The 22,474-nt window shown below is 32.1% G+C and overlaps 1 protein-coding gene across 2 annotated transcripts; it reads right to left on the reverse strand.

Annotated features, from left to right (window-relative positions):
- Positions 1–1,583: 1,583 nt before the first annotated feature.
- LOC118067362 (fibrillin-2-like) lies at positions 1,584–22,106 on the reverse strand. 2 transcript variants are annotated; one of them, XM_035084037.1, is made up of 27 exons: positions 21,989–22,106; positions 21,776–21,917; positions 21,508–21,660; positions 18,356–18,589; positions 13,672–13,754; positions 13,481–13,594; positions 12,947–13,099; positions 12,008–12,544; positions 11,769–11,924; positions 11,403–11,681; positions 11,209–11,331; positions 10,231–10,479; positions 10,019–10,138; positions 9,730–9,945; positions 9,276–9,656; positions 8,895–9,200; positions 7,853–8,654; positions 7,594–7,760; positions 7,187–7,515; positions 6,704–7,130; positions 4,758–6,618; positions 3,807–4,684; positions 3,492–3,731; positions 3,175–3,347; positions 2,800–2,994; positions 2,224–2,700; positions 1,584–2,149 (listed from the first exon to the last, which is right to left on the reverse strand). In XM_035084037.1, the coding sequence occupies exons 4-27, from the start codon at positions 18,496–18,498 to the stop codon at positions 1,925–1,927; spliced, it is 8,634 nt and encodes a 2,877-aa protein (XP_034939928.1). In that variant the 5' UTR covers positions 18,499–18,589; positions 21,508–21,660; positions 21,776–21,917; positions 21,989–22,106; the 3' UTR covers positions 1,584–1,924. The 2 variants fall into 2 exon arrangements, with proteins under 2 accessions (XP_034939928.1, XP_034939929.1); XM_035084038.1 differs by lacking the exons at positions 21,508–21,660; positions 21,776–21,917; positions 21,989–22,106 and adding an exon at positions 19,834–20,223 and having other exon boundaries at positions 18,356–18,580.
- Positions 22,107–22,474: the final 368 nt, after the last annotated feature.

Raw genomic sequence — 22,474 nt, forward strand, 5'->3', positions numbered from 1 at the left:
AAAACATAATCCTCGGGTATTTACTAGAGGCAACTGCTGACCTCGATAGATGTTTCCGGTTCATTCTGCTATTTTCATATTCCTTCCTTATCAAAAAGAGAGGCGATAAGAATATGCATTATTCGGAAGGTTTAGGTTTAATATTGCAGGAAATCCTTGAAATTTATTTTTAAAAAACACCAGTTGTTGGATGAAAAAATAGGATTTCTTGGAATCAAATTTTCCTTCCAACTTATCTACAATAACGATGGTGAAATAGAGGAATTGCTTGATCTCATTAAAAAGTTAAATAGATCCACGGTTAATAAAAGTCATGAGAAATAAAATTAAAAGAGAATAAGTAAGTAAGTATACAATGGAAACAAGAGTTTTCCATTATGTAATAACTTCCAAATGAAAATGTCATTCAAGCTTTGGCCAATGATTATAGAAGATAAAAACAATTAAAAGTTCACTTATTTATAGGTGACCCAGCAAAGGTATGTGACAAGATGCTTGAGTCTTATTCATAATTAAGCAGCTAAATAAAAAATATAACTTAGTCTTTGCTATAAAAATAATAGAATTCGATACCGTTAAGACAGTAGTGCCAGTCGATAATAATTTGTTGATGAGTTGACGTCAGAGAATGACATGGTGACTTTTTCTGAGTAAAAATCTACTTTTAGAAGTAGAGAGAGTCTATGTCTGTGCCGACATTCTGTAATAATAATTTCAAAATAAAATCCCAGATATTTTCATGATAGTAATAGTTATTTTTAATGAATCCACATTGTAAAATTACCTAGTATGCAGTCAATAAATCCACAGGGAAAAATTTTAATTCCAAGTCAGAGTTCTTGCTACAGTGATGAGCCAATTAAACTGACTCCTGTCTAATTATGTCACCTAAAAGGATGTTTCATATATGCAGAGCTCTATTAACAATACGATTCTACAACACTGAATGAAAGAAGGAACTAAAAAAATTCAAAAGTTTTGTTCCGAGAACAATTGGTTGACTGTAGCTGAAAGACATTATGATGCATCCATGTATAAAAGAGTTCACTTGTTCACTATGTATGTTTGTTTAGTTTATTTTCTCTAAAGACAGTCAAATAGACTCACTAAATAGAAGAATTATTAATAAATCATCACATTCAGGTTTCACAGATATTTTGATGTCTATAAGTTTCTATCCTGCTACACTATTCTTGAAGTTGCAAGTCATTCAATCATGTTTAAGTTTACTCTTTCTTTAACATCAACAATTATCAGCTGTAAAAATTTTAAAAATAATAATTAAATTTTAAATATCTGTGCCTAATAATTATTTATATCATTCAGGGGTTATTGTTGGTTAAATAGACTCAACAAAGCATGAATGAATTTTTATCAGCATGTTGATGGAATGTAGTAACCGATATTACAGCTAGATGGTATAAAAAGCTTTTATCGTTAGGTTATATCCTTAGCAGGTATCCTGCACGATCAATTTTCTTCAATACCAACAACTCCTCTCTATACTAGAAAGTCAATAATATCAGTTGTTTAGTATAAATAAGATTTTATTATTCAGTTATAATTATAATTCATCTCAAGAATAAAAATGTATAATTCCTACAGAAACATGCGTAAATATATAAATTGTTTGTACACTAAAAGAGAAATGACATGTGAACTCGTGCAGTTACTTAGCATTTCTTTAAATGCTTTATTTCTAAATAGGAAGATAAGACTAAATTTATTTATAATAATTAATTAATCAATTAATAAATCATAAGTTTGGTATAAAAATACATATAGAGAAAATAATATCGCTTCTCCATAAACGTGAACACATTTCAATTTTTTTCTACATAGTCTGAACATTTTTTATATAAAAAATGGCAGTGTCGAAACAATAATTTTGAATGAAGACCTACATTCCTCATTAAATTTATAGTCATTCAGTAACCACCAGATAAACTCTGAATATCAATGGTTTTTCCCAGACTTCATTTTCGGCAGTGATTCCATTAAATGGTTGCCCATGAATTATGATACGGAATTCACCAGGCTTTTTGAGTCGACTCTTGAAATGAAGAGCCCATACATCTCCTTTGTCTTTTACAATTTCGAAATGATTGCTCTTGTTACCCTTGACTATCCTATAGTCCATCATTTCATGCTGAGAAAAAAAAAATACATGATGCTTGGATTGTGAAAAAAAAATAAACCTTACAGCTATCATCAATTTCTTACCTTGATAGCCGGCTGAAGTTTAATAATTCGCATTTTATGTTTTGTTTGGTGTAACCTCAACTTCATTGTATAGGACTCACCATGATGATGCCGTAATTTATGATTTGGAAGCTTCTTAGATAACTGTCTAGCACGTCTAAGTTTCTTAGTGGAGTTAATTTGCATCGTATGATTGCCATGTGTTTTTGCACCTCTTCTATGCCTTTCTTTTCTATTGACCTTGCAGGAGAAGCAACCCTCTGTAGAGATTATTTTATCGCCTGCAGGCGGAATGTGATAAGGATCAGGATTGATAACAAACGTAGGTACATTCCCGATGTCATCTCCATAGTTTCCAGTAGCTATGGGATTAATTGTTGATAAACAATGACCTTGTCCGATCCTTTGATAACCTGTGGGACAGCCACAAAGAAAGCCATTCGATCCACTTGGTGTACAGCCGAAGGCACAAGGACTTCCAACACATCCTGGGCTGACCTAAAATTATAAAAAATATCATAAAATATTTAATGATGTTTTTTTTTTTTTTTAGAAACGAAAGGTTTTCAATTTTTCTAAAGGTTTTAAAAAAGTTACTTGAACACAAATTTGGAGGTCATTATCAAATTGATAATTTTCTGGACATCCACATTTATAGCTTCCAATAGTGTTAATGCAGGTGCTTTCACCGCAGGGTGAACTGTTGCATTCATTTTCATCGATGCATTGATTGTAGTAGAGATGTTGAATAAATCCTTCCGGGCAATTGCATCGAAATGTCCCCATCAAATTCTAATAACAGTAAAATAAAATAAAAAACTTTAATAACATCCATCAACACTCTTTTATTATTTATTCATTGTTAAAAATTATGATTGATCTTTAAACGTTTTGCGATTAATAATTACAGAATTACTGTAAAATAATAATTGCTAACAATTATAAATTGATTTGAATAATAAAAAAAAATACCTGACATCCATGTTCACAACTTCCATCATCAGCACACTCGTTATTATCGGTACAAAATCGTCCAGTACGATCTAGCTTGAAGCCTCGAGGACAAATACATTTAAAGCTACCAAGAGTATTGATGCATGTTCCCGGTTTTGGACAGGTTCCAGCTTGATCGCACTCGTTAATATCTTAGGACATAAAATAAATCAACTGTTATAACTGGAAAATAATCTTCTTTATTTTTACTATAAATTTGAAATTATTTCTAGTTTTATTCTTTAAAATAACTGATAATCTGTTGAGATGATTTAGTTTAAAATTCAATCACTCACCATGACAAGCATCTCCGTGTTGAGTGTACCCATCTCTACAGGCACAAGTATAGCTTCCCTCAGTGTTAATACATTTTTGTTGACAGAGATGATTGCCTGTAGTACACTCATCAAGATCCCGGCAACCCACTCCATCAGGATTTAAAATAAAGCCAGCAGGACAAGAGCAAATAAAACTACCCTCCGTGTTCTGGCAATTAAATTTACAAGGACTTGGAGATAATTCGCACTCATTAACATCTAAAATTAATCATAAATATTTTAATATTCTAATCAAAAGTAATTTTTTAATTAAACAAATTATTTCAAATGTACCAATGCAATGTGTTCCTGATTTATCTGCCTTATATCCTTTGTTGCAAATACATCTAAAGGATCCCAATGTATTAATACACAGTCCATTTCTGCAAAGATCGGGGATAGCTTTACATTCATCAATATCCTGACCATCAACAGAGAATCCTTTATCTAAACATAATTCATTGTAATTTTCTGAATCTCTTGATGGGCATATTTCACAATGAGGTCCCCAAGCAGCGCCCATAGTACAACAACAATCAGCTTTAGTAATTGTTCTTAGCTCGGAAGTTCTTGCCGTACATCTTCCGCTGATTGTTCTCAAGAAACAATAGCCAACTCTTCGATCTATACAAGATTTTCCATCAGAACTAGTTTCAAATCCTTCGTAACATCGACATTGATAACTTCCTTCTAAATTAATACATTGACCATTTCTACAGAGTCCTGAATTAACAGAACACTCGTCCACATCTTTACACTCATCTGTCATGCCAATTTGTTGATATCCAGGCGGACAAATACACATAAACGAGCCGATAAGATTTTTACATTGGAATTTACAAGTATTCGCTGGAGTAGAACATTCATCAACGTCAATGCAATGTCTTCCATCAGCTGCAAGGACATAACCATAAGGACAAATACATCTGAATGATCCTGGAGCGTTATGACATCTAAAAGCACACTGATTGCCTAGTTCCAAACATTCGTTTACATCTTCGCACACTTGATTAGCTCCTGGAGCAAAACCATTTGCACAAGAGCATTCAAAACCTCCTTCTACATTTGTACAGGTTCCATTTCCACAGATATTTTGATTATGATGACATTCGTTTAGATCAACACAACGTCTTCCAGATTCATCTAAAGTATAACCTGGCGGACATTCACATCTAAAAAGGATACAATTTTTTTTTATTAATTCAGAGTAAAAATAATTTGATTTATTTTGATTATTAAACTTGCCTGAAAGATCCATCAGTATTAATACACTCTCCTCCGGAACAAACATCAGGCATAAACAAGCACTCATTGAGATCGACTCCAGTATCATCTCTTCCTGGACCCTCTGGACAAAGTTTCTTAAACTCTTCTGTGTGTTCTCTAGGGCAAATTTCACAACTTCTTCCCCAAGCTTTACCCATTGTACAACAACAATGCTTCTTTGTCATAGTACCTTCTCTTGGTGTATGACACTGTCCTCTTCTGTACCTATCGTAACACTGTTCCTCTCTGACATCAATACAAGTCATAGAGTTCCACCTATCACTCAACTTAAAACCTTCAGGACACTCACAAATTACTCCACCATCAGTATTAATACACCTTCCATTTTCACAGATATTCTTCGTCTCAACACACTCATCAACATCAACACATCTCTTCTTAGAGTCATCTAATTCATAACCCGGAGGACAGCTGCAAATATATGAACCCATCAAATTCTGGCATTTGCCAGGAAATGGACAGAGGCCAGGAATCTCTTGGCATTCATCAACATCTCGACAGTGTTGACCGTCTTGAGCCAAAATATATCCATCAGCACATTCACAGATGAAAGAGCCAATTAAATTTCTACATCTTCCATTTCTGCACAAATAAGGCATTGCCCTGCACTCATCAACATCAGCACAATCGTTATTTGGACTAAGTTTGAAGCCTTCATAACACTGACACTTATAAGAACCTAGAGTATTTATACAAGTTCCATTATTACAGATACTGGGATTTCTCTGGCATTCATCAATATCAACACAATAGTCTCTATCTCTCGTCAAAGTATATCCTAGATGACAGACACACTGGAAAGACCCTTGAAGATTATTACAAACTCCATTAGCGCAAATTCCAGGTCTTTCAAAACACTCATCAATATCAATGCAACTTCTAGCACTGATTCCTAACTTATAACCAACTGGACATCGGCATTCGAAACTTCCTTGGAGATTAATACACTGTGCATTACCAGAACAAGGATTGGGAGTCTGTTGACATTCATTCTCATCAATACATTGATGAGAATCTTCATCATATATATAACCAGGATCACATTGACACTCGAAGCTTCCAGGAGTATTCAAACAACGTCCATGAGTACACATGGTTGGCATTAAAGCACATTCATCAATCTCTTCAGTATGATTTGTGATAGGATTCATAATTTGACCTGGAACCATACCACAAAGAATCTCATGCTCTCGAGTTCTTTCACCAGGACATCTTTCACAAGGAGATCCCCATGCTGCGCCCATAGAACAGCAGCAAAGCATTTTTGTTTGAGGATGAATCATAGGACTAAAGCATTGACCATTTTCGTAGTTCATAAAACAGAGTTCTTTCCTCATATCTACACATTCTTTACCACCTGGCATTGACATGTAGCCTTCTGGACATTCGCAATGATACTTTCCTTGATCATTGATACAGTATCCAACTCCACATATCTGAGGATGAAGATCACACTCATCTATATCTATGCAGTTGGTTTTAGTATGATCTAAAACGAATCCTTCATTACATGAACACATAAAGCTGCCAAATGTATTAGTACAGTGACCATTTAAACAGATATTTTCATGTTCTTCACACTCATTAATATCTTCTAAAATTACAGTAACTCTGTTTGGTCGATAACCTAAACCTCCTGGACATAACTCTTCGAATTCTCTTGTTCCAACTTCTGGACACTTTTCACAATTCGTTCCCCAAGCATTTCCAACACTGCAACAACATGTGGCTTTTGTCACTGATGAAGACATGTCGAAGACACATTGAGGTCGACCACCAATTATTTCTGGACTTATATAACACAAAGATTCTCGCCTGTCTGAAATAGTCATTCAATTAATTATCTAAATTTCAGGAAAAATTTTTATTATGAATTATTATAAAATAGCTTAAAAAATTCTTACCAACGCAAGCATTGCCTGCTTCGACAAGTTCATAATTAGGAGGACACTCGCAGATATATTTGCCTTGAGTATTAATACATCGTCCATATTGACAAGCTTGCGGGCTTTCACATTCATCGACATCAGTACAATTCCCTCCAGATCCATCTAATTTATATCCTTCGTTACATTCGCACCTGAACATTCCGAATATGTTTTCACATTTTCCATAGACGCACAAGTTATTGAACATCTCACACTCATTAATATCTATACAAGCTTGTTCGTTATTTTCTTCAGGATGCATAAAGCCCATCTCGCATTCACAGCGGAATGAACCGGGATAATTGAGACAATGGCCATTTTCACAGAGAGAAGGATCATTGACACATTCATCAATATCTCTGCAACTGTATCCATCTCCTCGGAATCCAGCATCACAAACGCACTGAAATTTTTTCATCAGTTTCAGTATACATAAGACAGAATATTCTTTAAACATACCTTGAATGAACCTTCGGTATTTATACACTGGGCATTGGCATCACAGCCACCATTGTTTATGAGACATTCGTTGATATCTCGACATTCGATACCATTCCCAGTGAATCCTTGATGGCAGGAGCATTCGTAAGAACCAGGAGTGTTCCTACAATTTGCAAACTCACTGCAAGAGTACGCATTTAATACACATTCATCATCATCTGTACAATCTGGACCTGCATCTGGTTTTACTGAGTATCCATCTTCACAGCGGCAGTCAAAAGATCCAATGGTATTTCTGCATTCACCGTAGCCACATATCCTTGGCTGAGATACACACTCATCAACATCTAAGGATAATAAAATAATAGAATGATAATAAGCGTTTATCTTGATAAATTAAGTGATAAAAAAATAAAAACACTTACCTATACAAGATAATCCATCTTTTCCAGGAAGCAATCCTGCATTACAGTGACATGTATAAGTACCTTGGAGATTAGAACATTGACCACCATTACAAATCCTTGGATTTTCTTTACATTCATCAACATCTGAACATGATCGGCCATCTAGATTCAGTGCATATCCAGGACTAAGCAAAAAAAAAATAATTTAATATTAATGATATTGAACGTTTACTTATAGGCTTTTAGAAATTAATTCAGTGATAAATATTTTTTATACCTGCAGCCACAAGAAAAGCTTCCAGGTGTATTAATACAAATATCCTCACATCCTCCGTTATTTGTAGCACACTCATTAATATCCTCACAATGTGATTTCAACCCTGTTTGTCGATAACCATCATCACAAATACACTGATAAGTACCCATCATATTCTCACAGACTCCATTAGAGCAGATACCACTGGTTCTTGAGCACTCGTCAATGTCTTTACAAGATTGCTTATCAGGACTTAATTCATGTCCGGGAGGACAAACACATTTAAATCCTCCTTCAATATTTTTACAAGTGCCTCCTCTGCATAATCCCGGAGTCTCTTCACATTCGTTAATATCCATACAGATCTTCATGATATCACTGCTGCGATATCCTTCATTACACTCACACTGGAATGTTCCTGGAATATTTACACAAGTTCCATTTCCACAAACTCCCCGCATTATTTCACACTCATCAATATCATTACATTTTATTTCATTCTCATCCAAAGCATATCCTTGGTTACATCGACAACTGTAAGACCCAACCGTGTTTTTACATCTACCATTTTGGCACATGCCCGGAAATTCAATGCACTCATTAATATCCTGTTTTTCAGTAAATCCATCACCTTTAGGACATAATTCTGCATGAAGTTGAGTTCCAACTTTAGGACAGAGTTCACATTTATCATTTCCCCAAGCTTTGCCCACAGAACAACAGCAGATGTTTTTAGAGAATTGACCTTCAATTGGATTCGTGCACTGATTGTGGCGATAAGACATGTAGCAGGTTTCTTGTCTTGTATCAATGCAGGTCGTATCTATTGTAATAAGAAAAATATAGGATGAATAAATAAAGAGCAATCAAATAATTGAGGTTTCGAGAGCAAAAGTAGCGTAACCCTCATTTAAAACAATAAAGAAAAATCATAGAAAAATTGCAATGAATTAGCATTTTTTTACTACCTTAGTGTAACAACCTCAATTATCAATTATTTTGAAAAAAGGATTGAATAGCTTTTTTAAATAAATCAATCGGGAATTGGAATCTTTTCACTTACGAGTAGAATCAAGAGTAAGTCCTGGAGGACACTCGCATCGATAAGATCCATCTGTATTAACACAGGTTCCACCTCCTTTGCAAATGCCACTATTAAGCTCGCATTCATTGATATCTGCACAAGCTTTTCCATCAACTTTGGCATACCCTTTCGAACATTCACATAAAGAATAATCACAAGCTTCACACGGACTTCCCCAGGCAACTCCAACAGAGCAACAGCATTCAGATTTCAACGCCAGCCGAGGAAAATTATTCTCACATCTTCCTTCAACCATTTTTGTCCAACAGGAGCCTCTTCTGTTATCTGGATAATCCAGAATAAATTTTACCATTGTTCATCGGATTATTTTGAGAATTGGAATATAATAAATGAACTTACCCATGCATATATGTCCCGTATTGTCTAAAATATATCCATTGGTACATTCACATTGATAAGATCCTTTTGTATTAATACATATTCCATTAATACAAACATCAGCTCCTAATTCTTCACATTCATCAACATCTTCACACATTTGGGTTTGAGTATTAAATCTGGTACCGGTAGGACAAACGCACTGGAAACTTCCAGGTGTATTTCTACATTGTCCTCCACTACAAAGCGAATTTTCTAATTCACACTCATTAATATCACTGCACACTTTTCCACTGGAGTCTAATTCATAGCCATTATCACATATACAGCGATAAGTGCCCATTAAATTCTCACAGCCACCATTGACACAAATGTTGGGATTTTGAGCACATTCGTTAATGTCTAAAAAAAAATATTCAATGAATTTATTAATTGTCGAGATTTAATATGCTGTTTAAAAAATAAGAAACTTTACCATCTCCATTATAAGTCATTCCAGCTCCATGAGGACATAAAGCATCAAATTCAGGGGAATTGGGTAATGGACAAGGTTGGCAGTTCTTTCCCCATCCCAAGGGTTGTCCCAGTATCACTGTGCAACAGCAACAACTTGACTTTGTTACTGCTGTTGAAGTTGGATTGGAGCACTGGCCGTCTTTGTACTGAGAATAACAGAGATCTCTTCTAGTGTCTGTAAAAAAAAAATATAAATCATGTGATAAATTTATTAATATAATAAATATTGATTATCTAAGTAAATATACCTAAGCAAGATCTTCCATCAGGCCCAAGATTAAACCCAGGATTACATTCGCATTTAAAACTTCCAGCCGTATTTTTGCAGTGACCATTTCGGCAAGGAGAACTCAAACATTCATCAATATCTATAAAAACAGTTATCGTTTTTATTAATATTTACAATTATTATGAAATAAAAAAAATTTGTCAATAAAATTGATTTAAAAAATAATATTACCAATACAATGACTTTGATCAGGACCCAATCTAAATCCAGAATCACAAACACATTTAAATGATCCTTCCATATTGACACATTTTCCATTATTGCACATTCCAGTAGTCGAACACTCATCCATATCAACGCAGAAGGTGTCATCTCTTGAAGGTGTAAATCCAGATTGACATACACAGTGATAAGATCCAGGAGTATTCTCGCAACGACCATTTAAACAGATTCTTGGGTTCTCTGAGCATTCGTTGATATCTAGAACACATATTACATTTAATTATCTCAAATGTTATACAAGCATTGCGTATATCAAACAGCTTTATCATTAGGTTGTGCTAATAACTTAGTAATCATTTCAATTAAGATTTTTATCATACATGAAAAGACTGAAATAAGTGAGAAAAAAGTTAATAAATAGAAAAATAGCAGTGGCAATAAAAAAGAACTACCAATAAAAATGGATGACTAAAAATTAGAGATAGGGTATCATTGGCTTCGATGCTTGAAGGCTTCCGCATTGCATGATGCCATGCACCCGCTCGTTAGCTTTTAATGCTGCCTATCGCAATGTTCGAGTGATAAACTGCCGACTTGTAAATTACGGGAGTGATATAGAATATAGATGGCAAAACGGGGAATCCCCTGAGTCTTAGAAAGTCTCTTAAGTAAATAATTGTGGAACTAGTTTTGTATAAATAGTGCTTTCTAACAGTATTTTCATGTAACTTATATAAATATTGTCATGATATTCAAATTATAAAACATAATTGTTTACATATAACATCTTGACTTTTACAATATTTTATAACTTTTTTATTTATTAATCTTATGGAAAAATTTTTAGATTCAGAAATATTCTTTATTTTAGGTTTTCACGAATTATTAAATCATAAAATAATTTTTTCCAACATTGGTGGCAACTATAATTTTCAGGTAATAAAAGATTAGATAGGTTGTTAATCATTTTTTCCCAACGAAACTTACCAATACACGTGTTCTTGGAAGGTGAAAGAACATAACCGTCATTACATTTGCATTTGAACGAACCGTTCATGTTAGTGCAGTGGCCATTGGTACACATTCCAGTATCTTGACACTCGTCGTGGTCTATTTTAAATAAATCCATATAATCAATGAAATAATTCTGAACTAATGGCTTGGTGATCATGTGTACAAACCGCTACAATATCTCCCTTCTCCAGACACGACAAAACCCGGAGGGCAGTGGCATAGAAAACTTCCTGGAAGATTTTGACACGTTCCACCTTGACAGTAGCCCTGCTGACACTCATCAACATCCTCACATCTTCCAGATTGCTTGACGAAGCCCGGAAAGCATTCACACTCATACCCATCATCTGTATCAATGCATTTCCCACCACCACAAATGTCAGGACGAAGAGCACATTCATTAATAGCGATGTGTTGAGGTTCAGAACAAATTTTTTTATACTCATCTGCAACAGTTGTTATTTTGTTTTAATAATAGATTATTTATAAATATGATTGATTTATTTAATTAATTTTTATAGAAGAATATTTACCACTTCCTTTCGGAGGACATATGTAACATTCATCGCCCCATCCACGGCCCATATTCTTACCACAACAGCAATCTTTTTTACTTAATCTCATAGACAATCGATTCTTGCACTGTCCATTTCGATTGACAGCCGTGTAGCAAAGTCCTTGACGTCCATCTTTAATTGATTAAAAATTTTTTTAGCTCAAGAATAATAAAAAGGATTATTAAAACTTTTCACAGAAAATATTTCGAACTTACCAATACAGAATTTTCGATCCTGACTCTGAATAAAGCCTGGATTACAAACACAATAGTATCCACCATCAGTATTGATACACTTGCCATCTTCACAGATGCCTTCCTCTTGGCATTCATCTTTATCTTTGCATTCATTAGTCTCTAAATCTCTCGCTTGTCCTGGAGGACACTCGCAAGTGAATGATCCTGGAGTATTAAGACACTTTCCACCTTCACAAAGTCCCGGAATCGCTTCACATTCATTGATGTCAACACATTCGCCTTGATTGTTCTTCAAATGTCCAATCTCACAATCGAGTCTTACAGGACATCTCTCACAAGGATGTCCCCAGCCTTTGCCAACTGTAGCACAGCACATCTGTCTTGTGCAAACAACTCCTTGAAGATGTACTAGACATTGACCATTCTTCACTTTTGTATAGCAAGGACCTGTTCGATAATCATTCTCACATCTTCTTCCAGTGTAACCATATATACAAGCGCAGCGATCAGGACCTATGCACCTTCCTTGATTTAGACAAGGTTCCCGACAAATAGCTAAAATAGAAGTAATAACAAAGTTACTCAATAAGTTTAATTAACAAAGTTATGAATGGACTTGTGAACTATTGAGTTAATTGAGAAGTAAATCAAGAATTGAATGAAACAATGAATTGCTTCATTAATTATTTAATGAATGAGTGAATCGATGAATGAATTTGTGAATGAATGATTGAATAAATGAGCCTATCAATCAATTACTTCAGTTATAAATCAATTAAAACAAATAAATTGATAGACTTCGTATCTGAATGAGTACATTTAGATCAATTTCTATTGTAATAATTATGAATTAATTAATTTCATGATAACTATTGTCATGAATTTTTTTGATATCATGAATTTCGAGAAATGAATGGTGTCATGTAGAATAAAATGATTGTTAAATATAATACTTACGTTCATTACAAAATTCTCCTTGATATCCAGACCTACATTGACACCTTCCATCAACGCAATTACCGTTAATACATCTTGCTCTACAACTTCCTCCGGTTCTCGATGAATGTGACACCTTATGATCTTCGTGTGTACTCCCTTCATGATAAGAGCCTTAAAAATAATAAAAAATAAATAAATAAAATCTGCTGAGTCAAGAATGAATGATGATATTCAAATTTAAATCTCCTTTGAAATGTCTTCTTTTGTATTGTTATGTTATTGTCTTCCTGAGACGAAGGGAAAGAACAAGAAGATGATGATAAAGTAATCAAGGGCCCAGACATACATCAAACTTTATTATTCTTATATCATTGGTTGACAAACTATTGTCCTTATAACTTTGGATTGGATTTATCTTTATGGATATGCAGCATCAGAGTAGTGTTTTTCTTTTGGTTTTATTTTTTTCTCGTTAACTCGTCGACCAATTTAGTGAATTTATTAAATCGACTAGACACTTCATTTAATCTGTCAAAATTGTGATTGAGTTACCTCTGCCTTGATGGGAAGATGCTGATGGATTGCAAACTGCTGCAACTGATCCTCCTTCGCAGAGACAAACGTTTGGTCTAATACATCTTCCATTTCCACAACGTCTACAGATCGCTGAAAAATATTCCTCAGGTCAGTATTGATGAAAAAAAAATGTTGCTTTTTGTTAATAAAAAATTTACTTTACTCACGAATTATACAAAGCCCAGTTTCAGGTTTTCTATTCCATCCAGGACAACAGTAAGTTCTGTGTCTAGACCTACAGACATTGGGGCTGAAAAAAAAGATCATAAAAGTGAAAGTTATAAGCAAATAATTCAATGATAAAATTGACTCATAAATATTCGCAAAATGATTATTCAATAATTTTACTCTTCAAATGTCATGCAATCAGATAATGAAAAAAAAAATCAATGGTTAGAAAAAAGGATCCAATGGATACATGTACGAGACGTCACCTCAAACAAGGCGGGCATTCACTTCGTTCTTTATAATTAACGTCAGCTGCTAGACCGCGTTTTAAGTACTTCCACTTACTCAAAGTGGCGCCCAGTTTATTGCCGCCTTATGAGCACATCCGACTTAGCGAGTAAGCATTAAGAAGGAAAAAATCCAATCAAACTTGTGATCGTTGGATCATCAAATCATTAGTCTTGTGTATACATTTTCCATCATTTTTATTTATTTTTTTCTATTTTTTATAGCACATAATATAACGATAGAACATGTTATGTTATATCGTCAAGCTTTGTAAGTGTGTTGTTGCCATCGTAAAAACATTTATGAGCCTGTGATAACAATTACGAGTGGACAATTACACAATAAACAATAGCAACCGCTTGAGTATTCGAACACTTACGGCTGTTAAGTCAATTAACAAAGCTATTGTGCGATTAAATTAATAATTGACAGCAATAGTTTGCCTTTTTGAACTGCTCATAATAAAAGAAAATATTTTCTAATTATAATTTTTCTGTAGCATTTAATAATAACTGACTAAAAATGCTAAAATATTATTTTGTATAAATATTTTGAGTATACTAAATGAACTGGTATGATTTCTTGGTAGATAAGAACGTGATTATACATATTAATATTATTTGGATCTCTTTGATATAAGGATGTTCACACTTGCACTGCTAATGTTATATTAGTTCTATACAATTTGAGAGATTTTTTGATTTAAGTGTACGTGAGTAAAGCAATTGAGATAATTGGTTTATTACTAAATCGTAGTAAATTGAGTACCAAGGGTGGTTATCTTCACACCCTCACTAAATTACATGTATTTCTTTTGCCTCTGGCGCGAATGTTGATTAAGTGTCTTAATATAACCTATAAGTTTATTCTTCAAATTTTGGCTTTATCTTTCTCAAGTACGTATAATAAATATACTATTACCTATTTTACTATTACAATTTTATTAAACAATTTTTTAATATTAGTTATCTAAATAATTCATTTTTTCTTATCAATAATATGAAACTAACCTTTTTTTAGGTATCTGTGATTGTTCGTCATCATTAATTTTAGAGTATTACGATAAATTCATCGATTAATACTTGGAAATAAAGTATTGTTAATGTATTAAAGTTATTAATATTATTGGAAATTTTATTTTACACATGGATTTATCTGATAAACAACTTGCAGCGTCATTACAACAGCCAGAAATTTGATCAATTGTCAAGAAGTATTAGTATCATCCAAAAGAAATTCTTCAAATAATAATCGATGATATGATCACTAAAAAGATCAATCCCTCGATCAATTCATAAACGTCTAAGCCCTTTGAGATCTTAAACACATATGACATATGAGTTTATTGGACACACGATAACCCTTTGGTGCATTGAGCTTAAGAATGGTAAAGAATTTAAAAGATTATCCGAAGATTACATCTTATTGTTAACTAAAAGACGTTATATCTTTTATTACACTTGATGGATTCGATGAATTGATCGATAATTTGTTGAGCTTTATTCTCCATTGGTTTCTACACACACATATGTGTTATTATAATAATTGTAATAATAGGTTCTATATAAATCTACTTAGAAGAAAATGTGTCAAGAGGATGTCTCGGTAAATTAACATGTAATAGAAGCGAGAGTGACTTTTAATTCTGTAACGAGAAACCCAATTAGACAATTAGTTACACTAATTATTGGCGGCATAACGAATTGGGTTAAATGACATATTGTGTAATATTAATGTCGAGTGTATGTAAGGAAGGAAGCTGAAGAAAACAAAACTTCCGCTTGATGTCTTTGAACACCGTGAGAAAAGAGTTGATAATATTGTAGTCATTGGTTTATAATGAAAGTGATAAAAACAATTATTGGAATGAGTTGAAGAACCAATTCACGCAATTTATAAACCATTATTTAACGAATTTAAAAGTAATGAATATTTTTTTATTATTATGACTAGAAATAGAAGTCATACTAGAACATTGAAAAGTGGCATAAAAGTAAACTAATAAATATTTTTATGATCCATTTTTATGATTGAAGAAAATTTAACATCAATCTTAAAATACAAGAAAATAAAAGGTTTCCTTTTCATTAAAAATATTTCTGAATGAGCTTATAATAATAGTGCAAACAGTCATTCTATTATAAATCTAATGGTTTACACATTTTAAATCTTATTTCTATTAGGAAAATAAATTCCAAAAAAGAAACATTTTTGTTTTTAAAGCACAACGTTGGTAATTGATTGTGCTATAAAAAAATTGAAAAAAAAAATATGTCTTGATTTTAAAACATAAATATCATCATTATCTCTGCTCATTTACAAATCTATTTATACAACACATATAACTGTAATTCCATAACTCGATAAAATCTTCAAAATTGATACATGATAATGAAAAGAAAAAAGATAATGCATTAGCATACTTCTACTTTTGAATAATTGACCATTTTTGAGTTGTATAAATGTAGTAGCACCACTAATAGAACGAATGAGGTAGAGCTAATAAGTGCATTATCAGAGAAATGTTAAAGAGGGAGACATAAAGATCAAAGATAACGACAAAAGAACTTTTAAGTGTCATTATATCATGGCATTTCTTATCTCTCATTCGCATACTTACAATCACGATCTCATCATGAATTATGTTAATGTCTAGTTTAATTCCACACGCTAGAATGCAAGTATCATTGGCACTACAAGCGATCCACTTAAAGCTAAAAGACCTGCTTTGCGTAATCCTGATTTATCCAATTCACCGTGACCTTACGAGTAAATTTAAAATTATGTGATATTAATGGATTATTATTGTCATTCAACATAAATTGTGTGACTCTATTTCATTATTTGTAGATTTTTATTATAATTTTATCGTTTTTTTCATTAATTGAAATGTTAGAGCAGAAAGCTGGGCGACCTTTCAGCAACCAAAGGAAGCAAATCTACATTTTATGAATAGTAATAGGGTTAAATTATTAACAGTTATTTGATTTTAAATAGTACTTAAGTGATAATCATTTTTAACAAATCTTAAGTACAGAAATAAATTATTGGAATAAATATTTTCAACATTCTTATGATAATTACGATTTCTTTTTAATGAAGTTTTATTCAATAAGCACAAAAATTAGAAGATTATTCAACTTCCTATATTACTTCATTTAAAATAAAAATGCAAACCAATTAAATTGCATCCAATTCACCCAGTTCTCACTTGATCAGAATGATGGAAGTAATCACCAAACAAACCATATAAGACTGAATACAAAAAAGCCAGTAAAAAAGTGCGTACATAAAGTCTTAATGAAAATGGACGTGCGAAGATTTTGATTGAAAGATGTTATGAAAAAAAATAAATGAGTGATAAAAATAATAAGAACGATTGCCATACCAAAAGATATAAAGATATAAAGTGATGAGTGTATGAGGTAATTCTTATGGAATTCTTTCGTCTTTTCCGCGTGTATTTTTAGCGGCAGAAACCACGGGTGCGTGCGTAGATTGTTATCTGGGTTGAGTTTACATTGAAGAGAAGAAGGAGAGCCCCCGAGAATGTGAGAGTTAATTGGGCGCGAGAATACGAGTTGGCCACCCGGTTGTACGCGTACACGCTTTCAAACAAGACGACAGTATGGAAAGGAGAAAGAACACCAGGACATGATATAGACTTTATTTTCATTTTTATTTTCCAACTTCTAGACCCGCAATTTTCCTTAGCAAAGACTTTAGTAGTTATGAAAAAGGAACAAATCATCATCTGATTATTATAAGTGGCTACTTATTTATGAGCAAATAATGCTAATTACTGGACAAGTGGATGAACAACCAAGAGTATATAGCTGCTGCTAGTTATCGACAGGTTTTCACCATCAATATTTGTTACTCTCTCGACCTTGCAATTTATCTTGGCGCCATAATAAGTCTATTTTAATGATGTCAAGTCAGAGAAACTGGAGTAGAATCAAATAATTTGATTTAAAAGAAATATCTCGATAGCACAATTGGGAGAATTTTTTCCTTCAGTGAAATGGAATTTAAATAGCATGTGTGACGCATTTTCTATTGTTTAATGCATCAATCGGGTATATATATTATTAGGAGGAAGTACCAAAAGAGGTGTGCCGATGTCTGAATTATTGGAACGGATAATAAACATTCGCGATTCGTTGATCGCGATAGGATTATTTCACTGTCCACATTGTTCATTGTCACGAGGGCATCCTGGCACTTTCTTCTCATTTTTTTTATTTGCTCAAAGTTTTATTTTTTGGCTAAAATATTTAGTCTCGTTTCCTTCCTCAAGTTAATGGCAAAGTCTCTTTTTAAATGATAAAAAATAAGATTAATGTTTAAAACCAAAAATTACTAGATAGGATTGATAGTAAAGCTGATAATTACCCAGTCTGTACACTCGTTTGATGATGATTGTCCAAGTCTTGAGAAGGAGTCGTGTAGCTTCCTGGATGTCGATCTCTCGTAGACTCTTCTTGAGATTGAACCGCAAGAAGAGTGAGAATGAGTACAACGTAAAACGTATTCATCGCTATACTCTTCTATTTATTTTATTCTCACCGAGAAACTGATTCTCGATTTATCCTCCAATTAGATTTCACCATCGGGAATCTAAGAAATCTAGAATTTAATCATCAAACCAAAACAAAATAATCAAACCTACATAACTTTTATAACTAATAATTAATTGAGTAGTATAGAAAAAATTCCTAGTTATTTGTAATTGTTTTATTTGATTTAACTTGAATGAATAGTTATTAATGATCAATAAATTTATTATTGATTATTTATGAATAATTTATAGAAAAAATTGAACTTGAAAATTTTGCAAATTTATAAGAAAGTGGTAATTTTCATAATTCTAAAATTATTTAAATATTGAATAAATTATAATTGATTGATTTAGCCTCAAGACATCAAAGTATCATCTTTCTTGTATAGAATCGTAATGACACCAAAGGCGGGAAGCTCTAAGCCTGACACTCAACAAGTCTAGAGACATACAACTTTTCCTTACTAGTTATAAAGTCTACACTGTAATTATTATTATTAAAAAAATTAATTTATTGCTTCTTGGCGGAGAAGTTGAAAAAAAAAAGATACATTTTTACAATATTCATTGCAAATTATTATCTTCTAAATAAATTAATAATTATTAAATAACTATCAATTTATAACCGAAGTACCTAATATTAAAATTCTTGCTTAATTTTAAAATATGATAATTTTCTACAAAATGTGAATTTTGAATAATTCAGAAACTGATCACTATCTCAACATTGATGGAATGTAATAAATTGGCTAATGGCCTGGTTATTTTGCAAATATAAAACAATGGGTTTAATGTTGAAATCAAAATGATAATAAATGTCCGGAGCATGTTGGCGTTTCCGGAAGTAAGTCGAATAAAGCGTGAAATATATATATGTAGAACTATTATCACGTGGTATAAATAAAAACGTTATCTTTTAGCAAATAACTTTGGTGTAAAATTATTCATGCATTACTTCACTCGTGGGTCGAAAGGAAAAAATAGAAATTCTATGGAGTAGATAAAAAAAAAATAATCTCATTAGTTTATCATAATCTACCTCATTATATACTAACACTTAATAAAAACGCGGTTCAATTCGAACTAACGCGTGATAATACTTTTACGTGGTTAAGATTATTATCATGAAATCAAGAAGCTTTACAATACTCTTTTTCTTATAAGAAAAAAATTTTCACACATCAATTAACCGCCTATCGAATTGGGCGTGTAATTTAATTATTAATAAAATAAATAGCAATTTAAAGCGATGAAAAATAATTATTCACCAAAATATCACTTCAATCAATCACAATTCACATGTGTCACTTACTTGAACGATAAGAGACTTGATCGGAAAAGTTTGAATTTTTAAGTTTTAATACTAAAAAATAGTTCATAGAAATATGTGACAACTGTTAAGAAAACTCTTGGATTGAAATCATGATAGATAAACGAGCAAAAAATAATAGCTAAAGGTGTCGACAAGAGGTGGAGGACTCCGAAAAGATGCGCTGGCGGGACTCAACGTGAGACTGAGCAAACTGGAGCCAAAGAGCTTGGTCTCGTAGTTACTCTTTCTCTCTCATATAACTCGTCTCATTTTACTCAGCCTCTCTTCCTACATAATATCTTTTTAGCTTCGTTCTCTTTCTCTCATGGATATATAGACATGACTGTGGATTTCTATCCCTTCTTCTTCTTCATCTATATGTACACTCCTGTCAACACTCTGCATGCTGATCTATGCATCATCATCGTTGATGTAGACAATTCAGTAAATTGATTATCAATCAATTCATTAAGTTGTATCTGTAATAATGTAGGTCTATTTAATTTAAAAGAAATTATAATATATAAAAAACTTGATAAAATATTTTTTTTTTAAATAATCAATATATAAATAAAGTTTCAGAATAATCGGTGGTGTAGAATGTGTGTGGGTCATCGAATCTATTTTAAATAACATGTTATTTCCGTGTCTATTTTATATTCGTCAAAATTTATATGGATTTTAAAAAATTGTCAAGTATTTTTAAATATTTCTCAGAATTATTTAATTTATATTCTAATACTTTGGAATTGACTCATGAAAGAAATAATTGTTCTAAAAACAACAGCATATCATTCTTTCATCTTAAATGAAATTATCAAGTGACTTTAAAATAAATATTCATGTCGACAAACCAATGAATGAAAAATTTTTAGAAAAAAGTCACTCATTAGTTATAACATAACATGGAAATTTTTTATGCATTTTCCATTTTCAACATAAAAAAGTTTAATTTATTAAAAAAAAATCCTCAATCAGGAACTGCAATGAGAAAATTGCAGATTTTCTAATTAAAAAGTTCCTTTCCATAGTAATTGATCATCATTAAAAGATAGAATAATTGCGAGATATGATAGTTAAGGATACCATAATGTGATAAAATATCTCATAAATCATTTTGTTGGAAGGCAAACCCTACATTAATTCGATTAATTCTTATGCGGGTTGATGTGTGATGTGACAAATAATAACACGAGATATAATTAATGAGGACGAAAAGCAAGAGAGGCTAAAGAAAGAGGGTAGAAGACTATCTCAACTCAACTGTCATTCCACTCATCACGTCCGGGACAGCGTCAATAGTGTCTTACAACCATCACGACAATGCTGAGATAAATGATTAGCATTTTTACGATTTTTTCGTTCACTTTATCGCTGATAAATTAATGACCGCAATTCTTACTCCATGGTTCATATTATTTTCTGATTCATAAGTCATTGTGTTTCAATAATCTCACAAAAATGTGTCTTCTCTAACGCAATATTTTGACCTAATCAAATTCAATTTAAACATTAGTTTGATAAACTGATCATTATAGTAATAATGACAATAACAATCATTATTATTATAACATGTTAATCAATAATTGCTATATTGGCGATAGATAATAGAATATAATTTTATATTTTTTATTTTAAAGCAAGGACTGTAAATGAATTAAAATTGATACTTACATTTGTAGGATAATCTACGACGATTTCGATTATCGATAAAACTTTGTATGCAATAATTAGTTTAATGAGAAGTCATTTATTATACCAAGTAGGTCAGGGGTGGTCACCGACATCAATAAAACCATCTAGGCATCTCAACAACCGGAAATACATCTAAGAAAATAGAACCATGGAATTACTATTTTCATTAAACGATTTTTTATTTCTACAATTAGATTCGATAGAAAGCATTAATAAGCAGATATTGAAGACATTAAAAAAATTTTACCTGATATTAAAAAGGATATTTTTCCAACAGAATGTGACTTAATCTGGTCAACTTACTAATCTCTCAACTGGACGATCTTTTGGGGATCGACAGAAACCGGATGCAACAGTAATTCGATGGAGATTATCAGCTCGTGTGAGATCTAGAGGTGAATATGTAAATCGATAGTCTGTCATAATGAAATTATTGAGAGAATTAAATGGTGAGAAATACCCGAGTGGCTTTAATTACACTTTGAAAAAAAAAGAATGAATTAAAATTTCAAAAATTAATTAATGAGCTGATTAATAAATTGTTGCAATGCCTCCAACAGATATTTCATTGAAAAAACTAAAAGAATTGACAGTAAAATTCGTTTGAAAAAAATGTATTTTTTCGTGAAAATAAATTGTTAGATTATTATTTTAGCACTACAAAATCAATGGTTAAAATAGGTAAAAAGTATCTGATATGAATTAATATATTATTATTCTTATTATCAGATAAAAAAGGTTAAAGAATTGAGAAATAATTGTAACGAATTGAACATACAACGCAATATGGCAAAAAAAACATTTCCAACTAATTTGATGGCATTTATCATCCATTGATATCATTACATTACAAAATCCTTTTTTATCTATTGTAAAAATTAATGGTTTACCGTAAGTAAAATAAATTCCTATAAAATATTTTTTTTTATAAAGCGTATCTTTCCCG

This window comes from Chelonus insularis, unplaced genomic scaffold (genome assembly GCF_013357705.1).
Source record: "Chelonus insularis isolate UGA/USDA-ARS -01 unplaced genomic scaffold, ASM1335770v1 contig_381_pilon, whole genome shotgun sequence".
NCBI classification, from domain to species: domain Eukaryota; kingdom Metazoa; phylum Arthropoda; class Insecta; order Hymenoptera; family Braconidae; genus Chelonus; species Chelonus insularis.